This window comes from Vipera ursinii (genome assembly GCF_947247035.1).
Source record: "Vipera ursinii genome assembly, chromosome: 5".
In the NCBI taxonomy this organism is placed as follows: domain Eukaryota; kingdom Metazoa; phylum Chordata; class Lepidosauria; order Squamata; family Viperidae; genus Vipera; species Vipera ursinii.
The window spans coordinates 53,513,023-53,529,950 of NC_139518.1; the positions used below are offsets into that span (position 1 = coordinate 53,513,023).

A 16,928-nucleotide genomic window follows, 5' to 3' on the forward strand; every position below is an offset into this window, starting at 1 on the left:
GTTTTGTCAGATGAAGTTGCGGCAGCAATGTCTTTTGCTGTCAGTGGGCATTCTGGTAGCTCTTGAATGGCTAAGATGTTGCTCGCTGGGGCTGGGTCTGGTTCTGTGTGGGGTAGGGGTAGCCTGCTGAGGCCGTCAGCGTGACACATTTGGTGTCCAGGCTTGTATATTAATTGGTAGGAATATGCTGTGAGGAACGTTGTCCAGCGCAACATCCTGGGAGATAATATTTGGGGGGTCTGGCGGTCCCATGTGAATAGTCCTAGCAGTGGTTTGTGATCTGTGTAAATCACAAAGGGGCGGCCGTAAAGGTAATCGTGAAATTTTTTTATTCCCGCCACAATTGCCAGGGCTTCTTTATCTATCTGGGCATAATTTCTTTCGGTTTTTGAAAGTGTTCTTGAATAATATGCCACCGGGGCCTGGGTGCCGTTGCTGTCTAAATGACTCAAAACTGCTCCGATCCCGTATGGGGATGCGTCGCAGGCTAGACAGAGGGGTTTGTCTTCTTTGTAGTGGGAGATGGTGGCGTTGCTGGAAAGCATTTGTTTGAGTGTTCTAAAACTGTTTTCATGGGCTGTTGTCCACTGCCAGGCTGCCCCTTTGTCAAGCAGCCTGTGTAGGGGTTCTGCGATTGTTGCTTTCCCTGGTAGGAAAGCATGGTAAAAGTTTAAAAGTCCAAGGAAAGCTTGGAGCTCGGTTTTATTCTTTGGGGTAGGGGCACCTTTGATAGCAAGGACTTTTGAGTTCGTGGGGTGAATTCCCTGTGAGTCAATTCTGTAGCCTAAGAAATCTGCAGATGGGACACCTATAGAACATTTTTCCCGTTTAAGTTTCAGCCCCGCTTTTCTAAATCTTAATAATACTTCTTGTAATCTGTCTGCTAAATTGTTTTCTGATTCCCCTGCGATGAGTATGTCATCGAAATAGGGGCATACACCTGGGATTCCTTTTAATGTTTTCTCCATGACCTCCTGGAAGATGCCAGGAGCCACTGAGATGCCGAATTGGAGGCGGTTTACCCTGAAAGCGCCTCGGTGTGTGACAATGGTTTGAGCTTCTGCTGTTTCTCGGGTGACAGGTAGTTGCAGGAAGGCATGCGCTAGGTCGAGTTTAGCAAATATTGAACCGGACCCGATTTCTGACAGCACGTCCCTGACAGCTGGCACTGGGTATGCATGGGGATTTAAAGCGCGGTTTAGCGTCGCTTTATAGTCCGCGCATAGTCTCACGTCACCATTGGGTTTGACTGGTGTGACTATGGGAGTTTCCCAGGTTCCCCCGTCTGTTGGTTCTAGGACCCCAAGGCTGATTAAACGGTCTAATTCTGCCTCGATTTTTTGTTTCAACGCAAAGGGGACCCTTCTTGCTTTGATGCGGATGGGAGCCACCTCAGGTTTTAATTTGAGGTCTATGGGGGTGCCTGTGTATTTGCCAAGCGTTCCGTCGAAAACGTCTGCGAACGCTTGGCAAACTTGTTCTAATGTTTGGGATTGTATACGGTTGGTGCCTTCTAGGTGGATGCCCAGGGCTTCAAACCAGTCTAACCCCAGGAGGGTGGACCTGGGTGCCTCAGTGATCTGGATCGTTAATTGCCCCAGGAACTTCTTATATTCTACTTTTATTTGTGCCTGTCCCTTTAATTGAATGGCAGCTCCCTGAAAATCTGCGAGGAGTATTTTGGAGGGCTGCAGGGGAATACGGCGTCTATTTTTTAACCCAATTTTCCTGAGGGTGTCCCAAGACATTATTGAAACTGAGGAGCCGGAGTCGACCTCCATCTCGCAGGGCACCCCTTGGATTTTAACCCAAACTTTAATTTTGGGTTGTAACTGATGGATGGGCGACCTCTTTGTTTCGGCTTGTATGGACAAGACTGAGGGCCGGGGAATTCCCTTGGCTGGGGGAGGGACCTGGGTCCTACCTGCCGGAATTTCCTCAAGCTCGTGGAGGGTTTCCCGGTTCGAACTGCGGCATGCTGAGCGAATGTGCCCGGTCTTCCCGCATCCGTGGCATTTGGCGTTTCTGAAACGGCAGGTGGCTCTGGCGTGAGCCCCGCCGCAGCTGGCACATTTAGGTTTCAGCCCTGTGGCGGTGGGCCTTGAGCCCGGACCAGCTGGTCTGAATGGCCTGCGGTTCTTTCCGTGGTCGGCGCTCATCTTGCTGAAACGAGACATGATGTCGTCGACGCCGGTGTAGGTCTCTGGTTGCTCGTCGTCCGGCTCCCTGGCGTGGTGGACTGAACCGGCTGGGCTGCCTCTGTGCACCGGAGAGACCTCACGGTGGCTATCTTCGTAGGCCATGATCTCTAACGTGAGTTGAGCGAGGTCCATCGTGGGCCTGGCTACCAGCTTCCGCTGGAGCCGCTCGTTAGAGAGGCCGGCGATAACCTGGTCTCTGATGCGGTCTTCCAGGTCGGGAAATTGGCACCGGCGGGCGGCGTGACGTACCGCCGCGATGAAGGCTGTGGTGGTTTCGCCCGGTTGCTGGTGGCGGCGGGCGAAATGGAGGCGCCAGAATAGCTCGGACCGACGGGGCATGAAGTGCTTGCTGAGGCGGTCGGTCAGCACGGCGTACGGGATGGTCGCGATGGGGTCAGGGCTGCAAAGCCCTACGGCGATGTCATAGACGGCAGGCCCGCTTAGACAGAGGAGGGCGGCAGCTTTGTGGCGGTCCTCTGTTATCTTATTGACAACGAGGTAGCCTTCAATTTGTCCCCAGTGCGACTCCCATCCTTCAGGATGGCGGACGTCGAATTCTCTGACGTGACCTAAATTTGCCATGGCCTGGGTCCACAGTACTGTTCAAGCTGCTGCAAGGGGTTCCTTTGCCCTCCAAGTGGCTTCAGCAGTGACTTGTCAGCGGGAGGGATCGGAACTCCCTTGCGGGGTGACTCGGCTCAATATGCAGCTCTATAGTACCGGCATCCCACCTTCGTCGCCAGGTGAATTGTCTTTAGAAAGACAGACGCGAGACCGTAGGCAAGGTTTGAAAGGTTTATTCGGTTCAGCTCCCGGCAGCTGACTGTCAAAACAATCCGGGCTTTTATAGGGAACTGTCAAAACAAACAACCAATCAGGTAACAGTGTTTTTCCCGCCGTTCTGGGGCGGCCAATCGATGAACAGTATTTTGACAGCTCGGCGGCTGTCAGGGAATTCCTTCCAGCTGAGCGTTTAGCTCACTTGGAGGACTAGGTTGAAGACTGCGGATTTGACAGTTCCGGGAACTGTCAAATCCGGCGCGTGCGCGTTGGCCTCCGGCAGCCCTTTTGACAGCTGTCAACGGGAATGGCGGCCGGCTGGTTTGTGCGCGTGCGCCGTTGCTTCGGGCGGCCATTTGACAGCTGTCAACTGTCAAATGTCGGCCGGGCCGGCTTTTCCTTAGCGGCTTGGAAACTCTTGTTTTCCCGATATAATTCAGTGTGCACTTTCCCCTGTTGGACTGATCAATGCATCTGCATTTCTGCACTTCTTTTTCACTCTGTATATATGCATGACAGTCTGGAATAGATGTATATGTGTTCCCTATATGTAAAGCTATATGTGAAGCTACTGTCTAAATAGCCCTTTCATCGGGATATATTTGGGGGATGCATTTTTCCTTACAGAAAAATAATCTTTGTTTTACTCAGCTTCTCAGTTTTCAGAGAGCTCTCCTTGAGATGGACAGAGTCCCAACTCCTTTTACAAAATTTCTTTCCATCATTCCATTTGAAAAGAAAGAATAAAAATTCTTAAATAAAGGATTCTACATGATACTAATAAGCAAACTTTTATTTTTTTAATTGGAAGAAGAACAGAATTCTGTTAATATTTTTCATTTGGAAGAATTAGTCAGAATTCAGAGCTTTTAAAATTTTCACTTCTTTTGTCTTTATTATAATTTAATCAGAAGATTGTTTGAAAGTCATGGAATAAAATACTGAAAATAGTCAACCATTGTTCATTTTTTAATTATACTTAAATTGTCATTGCTACCAGAAGTAACTGATTTTATGTTATTTGTTTTCCTTTGTATCGTGTCTTTTTTTCCACCAGCTTAATACACAGAATGCATATACATAGAATGAAGGCTACTGCTAAGCTTGTAAGCCGCCCTGAGTCTTTGGAGAAGGGCGGGATATAAATGCAATTATAATAATAATAATATAATATAATAATACAACAATTTGATTCCATTGGTGATGTTTCATTGAGGCTAGACTGATTGTTCAGATTAAGAAATGAACTTTATGGTATAGCAAAAATTTCAATATGGATTATTTTCACATTCAAATTCAGCACTCCAAATGTTATACTTATTTATTTATCAAATTTAATATATTGCCAACTGTTGAAATATTATTAATAAATAATATTGATCAAATAAAGCTTCATATGAGACTATTTTAAAATTTACACTGGAATAAGACAGGAGACAACTGAAATTTAATTGTGAATTTTCATGGTATATGTAAATATCTCCTCTGTGTAATTAATTATTATTACCAAGATCCTAAATAATTTTAATGAAAGTACATTACAAACAAAAAGTTATTTCTTCTTAATAATCACCTACTCTTTAAAAAATCTCTCTGATGAGATGAGTACAAGAACGTAAAGCTAATAGAAAAGAAATGATTTCTTAAAAACAGATATACAGTCACTGAGTTTCAAATAATTCTTTTTCTATCAGTTCCATATTCCCTTCATATATTGTTGGCAATGTATAGATCATTCCCCAATATAAAAAAAGTGTCTGTGAAGACTGTATGTGAAAGGAAGAATAAGGACAGCATTGTATTTCAACATATTTCCTTAAGCCAGTTAGCTGAGAAACTAAGCCTTCATGAGAAATAATATATTTGTTTTACAGATCAATGTCATAAAGTAGTGATTTACTTACATCACTAAGACTTTTCTGTGTTTGCGCTATCTTGATCATTTCCAACTGTGGAATAGTTTCTCTATACCAGGATTTGCTTTCATTACATACATCATGGTAAGTTTTCTAAAAAGAATATATGTATAATAAGAAATTAGTACAAAGATTACATCCATTTTTATTAGGTTTCCAAAAATGAATTAGTTTTCTAAGAGGTATTTATAAATAAAAGACCGGACGTGCACATATCTCTTTATTGAGTGTATTTTACATCAATTTTATATTGGTCTTATTCCTTTTGCACTGAACTGAAAATGACATTTTCCCTTTTCTTCTGTTTGTTCGCCCTGAACATGAAGAGTGAATTACATATAACTGTTTCTTATTTCAGTTCCAGGACATTTCAGCAAGCTGGATATAGACTAGAATGCCCAAACCAATAAAGTAACATCCTAAATTTCTCTGTCCAGTACATCTGCCAGAATTACAACATTATGCAATTGCAAGGCAGTTTCATGTTTTGATTTTGATATTGGAAATGCATATTAAGAGTATATGCATGCAGGAGAATCACCCAAGATTAGAAAGTCATTTTAGCTGGCCAACTAAAGCAAGGTGGCACCTATATCAGGCAGCGTTAATAGAAGAGGATACTGGAGAAAAATGAACAGGGATAACAGCAAAGGTAACATCCATACTGGCACATGGTAAACCACTCAGTTTCTTATCAAGGAAACCACAAGGATAGACAAGATAAAGTGATTGACAATATAGTGCCAGACAATGGACTCTTAGGATAACACTCAAAGAAGAGCAAGGCATCTTCTTACTCAAGGCACAAATAACCAAGCTCAAGTTATCATAGTTTGGAAACATTATGCAAAGACCCAGCTCTCTTAAGAAGTCAATAATACTGGAAAATATGAAAAAATGACATTCAGAAGCTTTCTAGAAACTCAGTTATAGCAACAAAGGATGCACCATTGGGAAACCTGAACAGCCAGGTTCCTGGTCTAACTATCTGGTGGCTCAGTCAATCAACTAGCACAACAAAACTGTGAAGAGTTGAAGGATAGTTTATTGAGTCTTGATGACTTAGCAGCTTTTTACCTGACTTATTTGTTGCATTTTCTGTGTGGCTTTCATGTCTCTAGATATTACATCCCAATGAAAAGCAGACTTGAATTTCTCACCCTCTTCCCTATACTTAACCTGCATAAAAATACAGATTAAATTGTAATAAATAAAAAGGCATTATGTTAAATAAATGGTCATAAATTATCTTAGTATACCAGAATTTTCTGGAATTTTCAAGTTCTTTGGTTTCATTGATTATTTCAAAGAGACATTAGTCAGAAAGCACAAGTTTTAAGATTTTATTTTAAAAACTATGTATAAAACAATGCAAACTATATTTACCATAATACATTTCAGTTATTTTATTTAAAAAGCTACCACTTCATAATTTGGAAATGTACTTAAAACACTTGACAATAGGACGAAGTTTGCCAAGTAGGGTACTCAATACTGCATCAGGCTAGATTTCATCCTCTTCTTTACAATGTCTCCTAATACGTGATATTTGCATCTGATCCAAGACTTTCTAGAAACAGTATTATACCCTGTTATTAAATAATTTCAGTGCCTAAGCTAAGATATGATTTGAGATTTGGTGCCAACGATATTCAGGCTAGAGCTTCTGGGGACCTGCCAAAGCTGTTCTATCTGCAGAAATCTCCTTAAGAATCATTAACGGAACACATGTAGCAGAATATATCCTAGATCTGATTTACTATTGGAAATGATTTTTTACCTTTTTTAATCCTATCAGTCATTTGGAATCTTTTACATGGTCTCCAGTAGTGATTTAAAATATGTTGATGTGGAAGTGAATTCTAAATGTTGCAGCTGAATTCTGAGAAAATGGACACGGGTCCACTTGACAAGTCTTGATAACTACCATTGCATTCACTCCTTGCCTTAATTGTGGTATTTGAACTTGTAAAAGGGAAGAGATATTTAAGATCACAAGATCTTTAAATTTGCACATTGAAATAGGTTGCTTTTGGGCTTTCCTTAGAAAATTTTACCCTGCATCCACAAGTAGTAGATAACTATGCGTTGCAAAATCTTATAGAATAGAATAGAATAGAATAGAATAGAATAGAATAGAATAGAATAGAATAGAATAGAATAGAATAGAATAGAATAGAATAGAATAGAATAGAATAGAATAGACCTTGGAGATCTTCTAGTCCAGCTCCCCTGCAGCAAGGAGATAAAACATTGGAATGTGTAGCTGTCTACTAACTCTAGGCATTTTACATGAAGCTAATTTTATTTTCTTTAGTCAGACTTTCTAGCTTTCTTGGGGCAAAAATTGATGCTGTTACTTCTTTTAGACTTCTCAACAGTTTTGATAATATCAATGACAGAATCCTTCCAAAATGAATAAGGTGGAAGCTTATTAAAATCAATATTTCATTTAAAAAACAAAATTGTGAGAACTAGCTCTTATAAACTCTCCTTTGAATTTTGTCTGAAGCTTCCCTTTTTGACTAGAAGGATGTCTTCTATACGGCAAAAGGAAAGGAAAAGTAATCTTGGTTTTTCCAGCACTCAAATTTATTGGAAGTAACAAGATCTCTTAGCATGACCTTCAAACAGAAATAGATATTGCTTTTGATCCCTGACTCATTCGTGAGCAGATATTTCATGCTCAAATTAAAAGAAATATAATTGTTGTTTATGATAGGTTTATGAAGGATAATTCAGAAGTGTAATTCTGATATATGTATACACACATACATATGAAATTATCCTAGAAAGCAATATAGAATGAGGTTCATAAAGCTGTAACAACAATGTCCATCATTTGTTAAATGAAATAGAAACATCAAATACATATTCATACTATATATTACATCTGCAAAGTTGCCATGCTTACTCAGGAATAAGTCCAACGAACCAGAAGAATTTATATAAAAAATATAAATATATTGATATTTCCTGTTTCAATAGTGAAAACTCGTGGCAGTACAAATACAACCAGAAATTTAGGAGAGTTGTAACTGGTAGCACAGTAATATTCATTAAAAAAATATTTGGACATATTTTATAGGATTTTTTTTCACTGAATAGGGAATGGTATCTAGCAATTTCCGTAACATTTTACCAGATTTCTCCATTGCAAGTATGCAAAACTCATTTGACTTTATATTTCTGCTTAAAATATCTCAGGGTCAATGTCAAACTCAATAGAAAAATAATAGTTCATTTTTAAACTAGTTAGCAACTTGGGTAAATAGAACAAATATGGATTTTAGTCAAAGGAGTGAAATTGTTCTTTCTATAATTACCTAAAAAAACAAATCTAACATTACAATGTGATTACAAATCACATCTTACCTCACTTATTGCTTCAGACTGCTTTTTCACATTCATATTTATTGGTGTCTCAAAAATACTTGTGAATGTATTGTTTTTGGGGTTATGTCTATGAAAGAAAGTAAATTATTATCAATAATCTTTAAAAGAATAGCATTCTTTTAAATAGAGATACATATATAATCACATGACATTTATTTAATCACAAATTCCAACTTGAAAAACTGGCGGGAGGATATCATTTGACTTTGGCAATAATTTATACATTTTTATATATAATTACAAAGGTAAAAATTAATGATTATATTTCAGGCACTGAATATTTAACTTTTTTAATATGTGATGGATACCGAAGCATAAGGAATGCTGTTACCTTCCCACTGAAGTGGTACCTAAGAGCTCTCCATGACATCATGCTGGCCACATGACCATGGAAATATCTTCGGACAGTGCTGGCTAAATGGCCTTGAAACAGAGATGAACACCACCCCCTGTAGTTGGCAATAACTAGCAGAGTAAAATCTGCTGGGACTCCTTTTTTACCTTTTACTGAAGCATAAACTCATTTTATATTACTAGGAAAATACAACACTGTATGTCTCTGCTCTTAATCAAGATTTGGGGCCTTTCTCACTACTGAGTTGAAATCTTATCCAGACATCCTTTAGTTACCATGAAATCAAAATAGCACAAAAATGTGCTATCTCTGTTACTAGTCTCTATTTTGTCTGTATTGCATCTCTTCTGAGTCACTGCTGAATAGTGTTCTAATTTGTGAGAATGCCATTGATTGTAGTCCAGAGAATTATTTTTATATCCTGACTTTGCTGACATCCTTTTTCCATGTGTCATCATACAGCAAGGAAAATTTCCTCTCATGATGGCATTGTTGCACTGTGGCTAAGGCTGAAGTCAGAAGCAAAGGACCTAAGATCAGACTGGGCTATTACAGTAACTATTCCCAGGTGTCAACTACTTGGCCTACTGAGAAATAAGTAGATGCCAGTCCATTGCAATGTAAAGAGATGGAAAAGACACATAGGATTTTAACCGGAGATTAAGAATAAGAGTATACTATCAGGGCTAAGTCCTCAAATCTCTGCCTATGAGCTTTTGGGTTCAATTAGACTTGATGGTGCCTAATGGGTAGAGGGAATGGGTTCAGGACTCTGCCTAACTTCTCTAAGCTGATTTGTTTTCCCATCCCATTTTGTCTTTTCCCAAATTAAGCTAATGTGAAAGATAGATAGATAGATAGATAGATAGATAGATAGATAGATAGATAGACAGACAGACAGACAGACAGACAGACAGACAGACAGACAGACACCAGAGCACAACCAGAACACAATCATAGAGGAAATATTTCACTCTGAGAGTCCTTCAGTGCAGGATTGATCATATGGGCCAATATGGAGAGTAAAGTCAGGAAAACAGAATTGTACCAGTTCTGAGGAACTTATTTAAAAAGTGTCCAGGAAATACTCACTGGAATTGCTGGTTTTTAGAGTGAAAAAAGCTAACAAAAGCAATAACAATGTGACACATTATAGGCATCCATAACTAAACATGAAATTTTGAAAGTTATGCATGTGAACTTTGAAGATTTACCAATCAGCTTGAATTTAGAAAAAAAACATATAAAGGGATGTCCACAATAGCCATATTGTGTCATTCTCAATCATTATTACTTGTCATTAACTGCATTCTAACGGCAAGTAACTATAGGCAGTTGCCTTCCCAGAGAAGGTATTAGTAGCTATAAGAGGGATGGAGAATGTGATTTGGCCAACTGAAGAGTCTCAGATCAGTCCTACTAGCACAAAGGTGGTCCACGTTCTAATGTCATTTAGAATCACTCTAATGCTTTCAAATTAAATAATCCAAATAATTGGAGGTGATTTATAATGGGTTCGTAGCACTAGAAGTATTAACTTTTTCCTTTGATGGAATAGGAATTTAAAATCTGAAAAGTCATATCCTGCTAATAAATGCTCTAAATTAAGAAAATACATATTTTCTGAACTAAGATACACAGGCCAGTCAATCTTCGGATACAATAGGACTGCACTGCAAAACAAAATAGGTAAATTCAAAGAGAAAAAGAAATCTAATTTTGAGTTTATGTCAATGGCATTTAGATTTAAACTAAATTAGGCACAGGTAATATAATTATCTTCCAGATATGCTTGGAATTATTTATCTCTTCTATTAGAAATGACTTTCAGGTAAAAGGGTCTACAACAACTAATGAGTTATATCATGGCGAACTGGCTATCACTATGTTGAGTTCTCCCGTGGCAAGTTTGCCATGGCAAGTTGTCCCATTCTGCTCTGAAACTTCAGATAGAGGCACACAACTTGGAGTTTCAAGTTGTGTGCTTTTTATATAAAATGGATTTTCTATAGTACACCTATTTTGGTCTTTAATCTAATAAGCAGTTATAATTCTGATGAACTAAAACTCTTGTCGTTATCTTTTGAGCAGGCTGGTTGGTAAATTTGTGAGCTGTAACTCAACACATCTGGAGATTAGAAGGTGGGAGAAGACAGAACAGCCTGGTACTAGTAAAGAGCTACTGAGCACCTCCTGGATATAAGTCTAATCAGGTATTTTGGCTTTCTATCTTACTCCTTTAAATTATCATATCTTCAACTGTACTTTTAAACAGAAAACTTAGATTTAATGCATAATAAACTGTATTTATTATTTCAAATGTCATGAACACTTTTTGTTTACTCCACACTACGGATGCACTTTATCATATGACTAAACCAGTCTATCTGAAAATCATTTGAGCCAATTTTCAACAGTATCAGAATTTAGTTCAATCTCATGCATATAACAGGGTCCTATTACAAAACAAAATGTACACACTTACACTTGACAGTATGGCCTCTTCTGGTGGCTAACAAAATTATTTACAGTTAGCATCATCTTACAAACTTCACAGTGAAAGCAGGCTTTATGCCAGATCTAGAAAAGCAGATAGAAGTGGGTGAAAGTTATTTGTCTTTTGAATTTTCTAAATCTAGTTTAAAATTTTATAACTAATTTTTCCTGATAGTCTAACAATCAAACACACATGATGTAGGGTGTAAATCCATCTCTCCTTTCAAAACTTTAAAAAAGAAACAGTGCAACAAATTTAGCAGATGTTCAATTCTAACTTGGCCATCCAATGGTTATATTGATTATTATGCTTTAGGATAAGTATGTTTTATTTATTTGAACAAAAGCTGCTAAATAGACAAATAGTATCAGAACATTTATACCGTAATAATGGCAAATAGTAATTAATTACTAACCTGATCAATACAATTAACCTTCTCAGCAGGATAGACCCCATAGCCACACCTGGCACATGACTGAATATTCATATTGAAACTATATACAAAATTTTTAAAAAAATCTTGAGAGTCCAGTAATATATAAAAATGCCTTGTTTCCTAGGAAAGACACTCCAGTCTGTTTGTGCTGTGCTTCTGAGTTGCACTCAGCTGTTGTCTGGTTTTTAAAGCTGTCACTTACTAAGAGGGGTTATTTTGGCAACTGTGATAAGAGTTCACAGAGGGAAAGGGAGGTAAGAATTCAATGAAGCCTTTCTCTAAATAGATGAGTGAAGTCAGAGACAAGCATCATGGTCATATGAAAATGAAGGATATCTAGTTGGTAATATATAAAGTGTAGAGTTTAATGCTCATTTGTCAGAGTCCCAGGTTTGCCTTCTAAATATATTTCACATCATCTTCAGATTATTATGTATCAACTAAGAGTCTATTAAGGAAAGCACAAAAGGGCAAAGTGCTTTCAGAACAGAGACTAATTCTCAGGTTCTCTTTCTTTTCCTGCCCTATGTCCTACACAGGTGGGGGGAAAGAAATCAACAATACCTATTGTTTTTCATAAACATGGCACAGGGTGGGATTGGGGGTTCCAGAAGTGCCTGAAAGATTTAGCTCTCTTTCAAGTTGTCTTAGTGAATACCTATTTGTCTTCAGGAATACAGGTGGCCCTCAACGTACCACCACAAATGAGCCCAACATTTCTGTTGCTAAGCAAGACATTTATTTATTTATTTATTTATTTTTTAATTCCATTTATATCCCGCCCTTCTCCGAAGACTCAGGGTGGCTTACAAGCTTAGCAGTAGCCTTCATTCTATGTATATGCCTGCATTAGGGCTTTCACACACACCCCAAGCGGCATTATTACAAAGTCAGCTTATTGCCCCCAACAATCTGGGTCCTCATTTTACCTACCTCGGAAGGATGGAAGGCTGAGTCAACCTTGAGCCTGGTGGGATGCGAACCTGCACTAATTGCAGGCAGCTGGTGTTACTTAAGGAGGCATTAGCCCACTGCTCCACCAAGGCTCTTGTTAAGTGAATTCTTGCTTCATTTTACAACTTTTCTTCCCAAGTGAAATCACTGCAGTTGTTAAATTAATGACCCAGTTTTTAAGTGAATCTGGTTTCCCCACTGACTTTGCTTGTAAGAAGGTTGCAAAAGGTGGTCCCATGATCCCAGGACACTGCAACCATCTTAAATATGAGTCCATTGCCAAGCATTTGAATTTTGATCATGTAACTGTGGAGATGCTGCAATGACTGTAAGTGTAAAAATGGTCATAATTCCCTTTTTCAGTTCTGCTGTAACTTTGAATAGTCACTTAATGAACTCTTATAAGTCAAGGACTATCTGTAGTTATTCCAGTACCAATAAACAAATATTCCAGCAGACAGGTTGATAGGTAAATACGGATCAAGTGATTGAGAACTTGCAGGGGCAGCAGAGTTCTTTTTTATATCACCCACATACCTCTTATCCCCTGATGATCGGTCAATGAGGAGAGGGAGGGAGAGAGGGAGATTTGGGGGTTTGGCACAGGAATTATAGGTATTCTTGAATATTGGTATAGTGGTACAAAGATTAGTTTCCTGAATAAAAAGAAAATGAAAATGAACCACCATTCTGTCAGTTTTGACAGATATTGCATTATCCTGTAAGACTTCTATAGCTCACCAACCTCTAGATTTGATTTATTGATTTACCTACCGTATTTATTTCTGAAATGGGAATGTCCATCCATCTTCTAAAGATCAACATTTCTGTGTAAAACAAAAAAAGCAAATCAACTTACTGTTTTGTAAGTGTGGTAATCATGCTTAAAGATGAAGGCCCACATATGACAGCAACCAGAAATAAACTGTAGTCTATATACAACATAACATTGGAATAGTCTATATGACACAAAGAAATAAGGCAAATAGAAAACTTTTTCTCTCTGTACCTTTAACAGTCATTGAGTATGTAACATAATTCCAATTTAATTAACCACCCATCTTCTTTTTCCTTTTATTTTGTTAACAAGTATATTGGTGTTTTGAACTACAGCTGACATTGATAAAAGTCAGGTATAAGGAGTACACCTAATATCTAATTAGCATTCTGAAGTCTCTGTTTGGCATTAGCTGGACATTACACCTGTACAATCCAAAATGTAATAGAGGACAGTGCTTCTATAGTAGTGGATATAAAGGTATCTCCAGCAAATTTAAATGACCAATAGGAGTTATACAGATCTCAGTGCTTGACTGAATCATTGCCAACACTGATTCAAAGTATTATAGATACAGCAGGTGACAAGGCTTGTCAGGAAAAGAAGGGAAACACCACACAGCTAAAGACAACTATAGATTGCCTCTTCAGTAAGCTAGAGATATACAGAGATGATATCCTGATTCCATTTCTTTTAAATATGGTTATCAAGGCATCTTTGTGCTACAATTAAATCGGGTGAAAGAATGATCCATGTACTTCCTTTCCCTAGTATCTTTCAGCAAATACTATAGTCACCAGTAAGAAATGCCTTTCTCTGAAAATTAGTTGAAAGTTTTCTTTTAAAAAAACCCTCATTTAATAATGTAAGTAGTCAGAGTCTGTGAGAAATGCAGAAGTCAGTATTTCACCTAGTCTAACACTGATTCTGAATTATTGGAGACACTGCAGTGCCTAGAACTGTACAACAAACTAATGCCATATTTTCAAAATCTGGAGTTTTCTCTACAGATATGGATTTTGGAAAGAATCAAACAACTGTGACTATTAAGGTTTATTCATGTTCATTTCAAAAGATCAAATTCCCTAGCAATATAGTTTGTATTCTGATATTAGGGCTGCAATTGTGTATGCAAATATCTGGAAGTAAGTTCTGATGAACTCAGTGGAAGTTATACTTGAATATACATGTATAGGATTATGCTATAGATCCGTGGTGGCGAACCAATGGCACGGGTGCCACAGGTGGTATGCAGAGCCCTCTCTGTGGGCACACATGCCGTCACCCCTGTCCTAGGCCTTTAGCTGGGTTTCATAAAACCTTTTCGCTTTAGGCATACACCATGTGCAAAAAAAAGGTTCAGTCAATCAATTTCAACTTCTTGCAGGAAAAAAGGTCTCGCAAAGTTGGAATTGATTGATTGAACTTTTTAGTCCCACCTAGTCTGTTGTTACCACCGCAGCCATGCCTACCCAATGGGCCATGCCCACCCAATGGGCCATGCCCACCTGGCACCCAACGATACATAAGTGGGTTTTGGGTTGCAGTTTTGGCACTCGGTCTCTAAAAGGTTTGCTAGCACTGCTATAGATTTATAAATTAATTAAATAAATCTATTTGTGAGTTCCTAAGAAATACACTGTTATGTATTGAGCTCAGTTGTAACACCATATGGTAAGCTGGAGCAGCTAATGGCTCTCCAGCTACCCAGACTCCAGGTTTCCAGTGCTGCTATTGGCTGTCCCTAGGCGGCAATGGGTTGTTTTAAACGTATTGGCTGCCGCCTAGGGGCCAGGCTATAAATTGCTGCAAGCTGCAGCCCAATTCTCAGTTCAGATCCTGCAAGCAATAAACCATGAGCTTTGTTGAACTCACTTGCCTCGTCTCCTTTCCTTTGCAAAGAACTCACTACAGAACACTGGTGACAAAGGTGGGATCCTGCTTCTCCAAAAGAGCTGAAGTTCACTAGGGGAGAGGCAGCTCATGCCTGGAGGAAAAAGGCATTTCATGCCCCACTACGGTCAGCTAGCAAGCCACGCTAGCGACCATGTGCTCAGCAGATTCAGTCCCTGGGCCTTGGAGAAGTAGAATCGAAAACCACAAAAGACAGAACCAGCCAAAGACAGAATGCCTAAAGTTGGAAGACTATGCAAATTCGATGTCAAGCATCCAGAGGATGGCCTTCCTACTTGTCCCAGGTAGAAAACTACCTCCGGGCAAACCAAGTTGCAGAAGATGGGCTGAAGGCCACCACACTGCTCTGCGTGTGCGGCCCAGCTACATTCGACCTGGCCAAAAACCTCTTCACCCTGACGTCGCTGGAGTCAGTTTCCTATGTGGACCTCAAGAAAAAGCTGGGAGAGCATTTTCAGCCGAAGATGTCAGTGATTGCTTGGCATTTCAAGTTTGATCAGCGAATGAAGCAGCCCAGCGAAACAGCATCAGAATACATCGCGGCCTTGAGGCAGGCCGCACGCCTCTGTAAATTTTCCAACGTAGAGGAGTGACTGCGAGACCAGCTCATCTGCAGCCTACCGAACGCTCCAGCAAAAACTTTTTGCCAGACCGAATTTAATGTTCATCAAAGCCCAAGACGAAGTAATGGCAGACGAAGCCGCCGGGGGTGCAGTCCAAACAGTCCAGCCCACCAAAACGATGAAACAAGATGAAACAGTCCACCACGAGGACGCCAAACGCTCAGAGGAATCTTTGGAGGAAGAAGATCCTGAAGTCAACAAGCTTCACAAGCAACCTGATGCACACCACCGCAGCAGCAAACAGCAAGAAAACACTTACAAGGCATTTCTCTTATCTAGATGTAAAGGTTGTGGCGGCAGCCACCAATGTGCTGATTGCAGATTCTGGTCAGCCACATGCAGGGCCTGTGGAAAAACAGGCCACATCGCAGCGGTTTGCAGAGCTCACCAGAGGGACCAGCAGCCCAAATACCAGTCGGAAGATCCGACCAGGAGAGGTCCCGGGGCCCAGGGTCGATTTAGTGTGGGGGTTTGTAGAAGCCGTAGAAGTGTATGCTGCACCGGGGCCCGATGCCCCCTCAAACCTAAACTCAAACTGCAGGTAGAGCTACAAGGAGTTCCTTGTAAATTGGAGTTGGACTCTGGCTCTGCTGTCTCCATTATTTCCCAGGATACCTTCAATTTCGTGTGCAGTCGCAGTAGAAAATGGGCCAAGCTAAGGCCCTCCGACATAATTTTAATTGACTTTCAAAATGATCAAGTCAAAGTTAATGGAGAAGCCACCTTGGCTGTAAAATTTAAGGGGTTTTATGGGCACCTAGATGTCATAGTAGTAGGGGGCCAGAGAATGAGTCTCATAGGACTAGACTGGTTTGATGCTGTAGGCATTCAAATAACTGGTATCAACTGGAGACAAGCTGCAAACCTTTTGTCAGTTTGCGAGGACTTTGCAGACGTTTTTGATTCAGCCCTAGGAACATACACAGGCCCGCCTATCTCATTCAAGCTAGATCCCAATGTAGTTCCCATTAGGGTTAAACCTTGAAGGGTCCTTTTTGCCCTCAAACATAAAATTGACTCAGAAATAGACAAACTTGTAGGACAGGGCGTTTTACAACCAGTTGATGGTGGAGAGTGG

General features: G+C 39.8%; 1 protein-coding gene across 2 annotated transcripts in view; it reads right to left on the reverse strand.

Moving 5' to 3' along the window:
* Window positions 1–11,726, reverse strand: part of NRAP (nebulin related anchoring protein) — a 69,791-nt gene extending 58,065 nt beyond the window's left edge. The window contains exons 1-5 of one of the 2 annotated variants that reach the window (XM_083363765.1): window positions 11,561–11,726; window positions 11,134–11,228; window positions 8,273–8,360; window positions 5,975–6,076; window positions 4,886–4,990 (exon numbers count right to left, since the gene is read on the reverse strand). In XM_083363765.1, the coding sequence (XP_083219891.1) occupies window positions 4,886–4,990; window positions 5,975–6,076; window positions 8,273–8,360; window positions 11,134–11,228; window positions 11,561–11,632 (462 nt within the window). In that variant the 5' untranslated portion in view covers window positions 11,633–11,726. The remainder of the gene's footprint in view (window positions 1–4,885; window positions 4,991–5,974; window positions 6,077–8,272; window positions 8,361–11,133; window positions 11,229–11,560) is intronic. The other variant, XM_083363766.1, reaches the window with a different exon arrangement.
* Window positions 11,727–16,928: the final 5,202 nt, after the last annotated feature.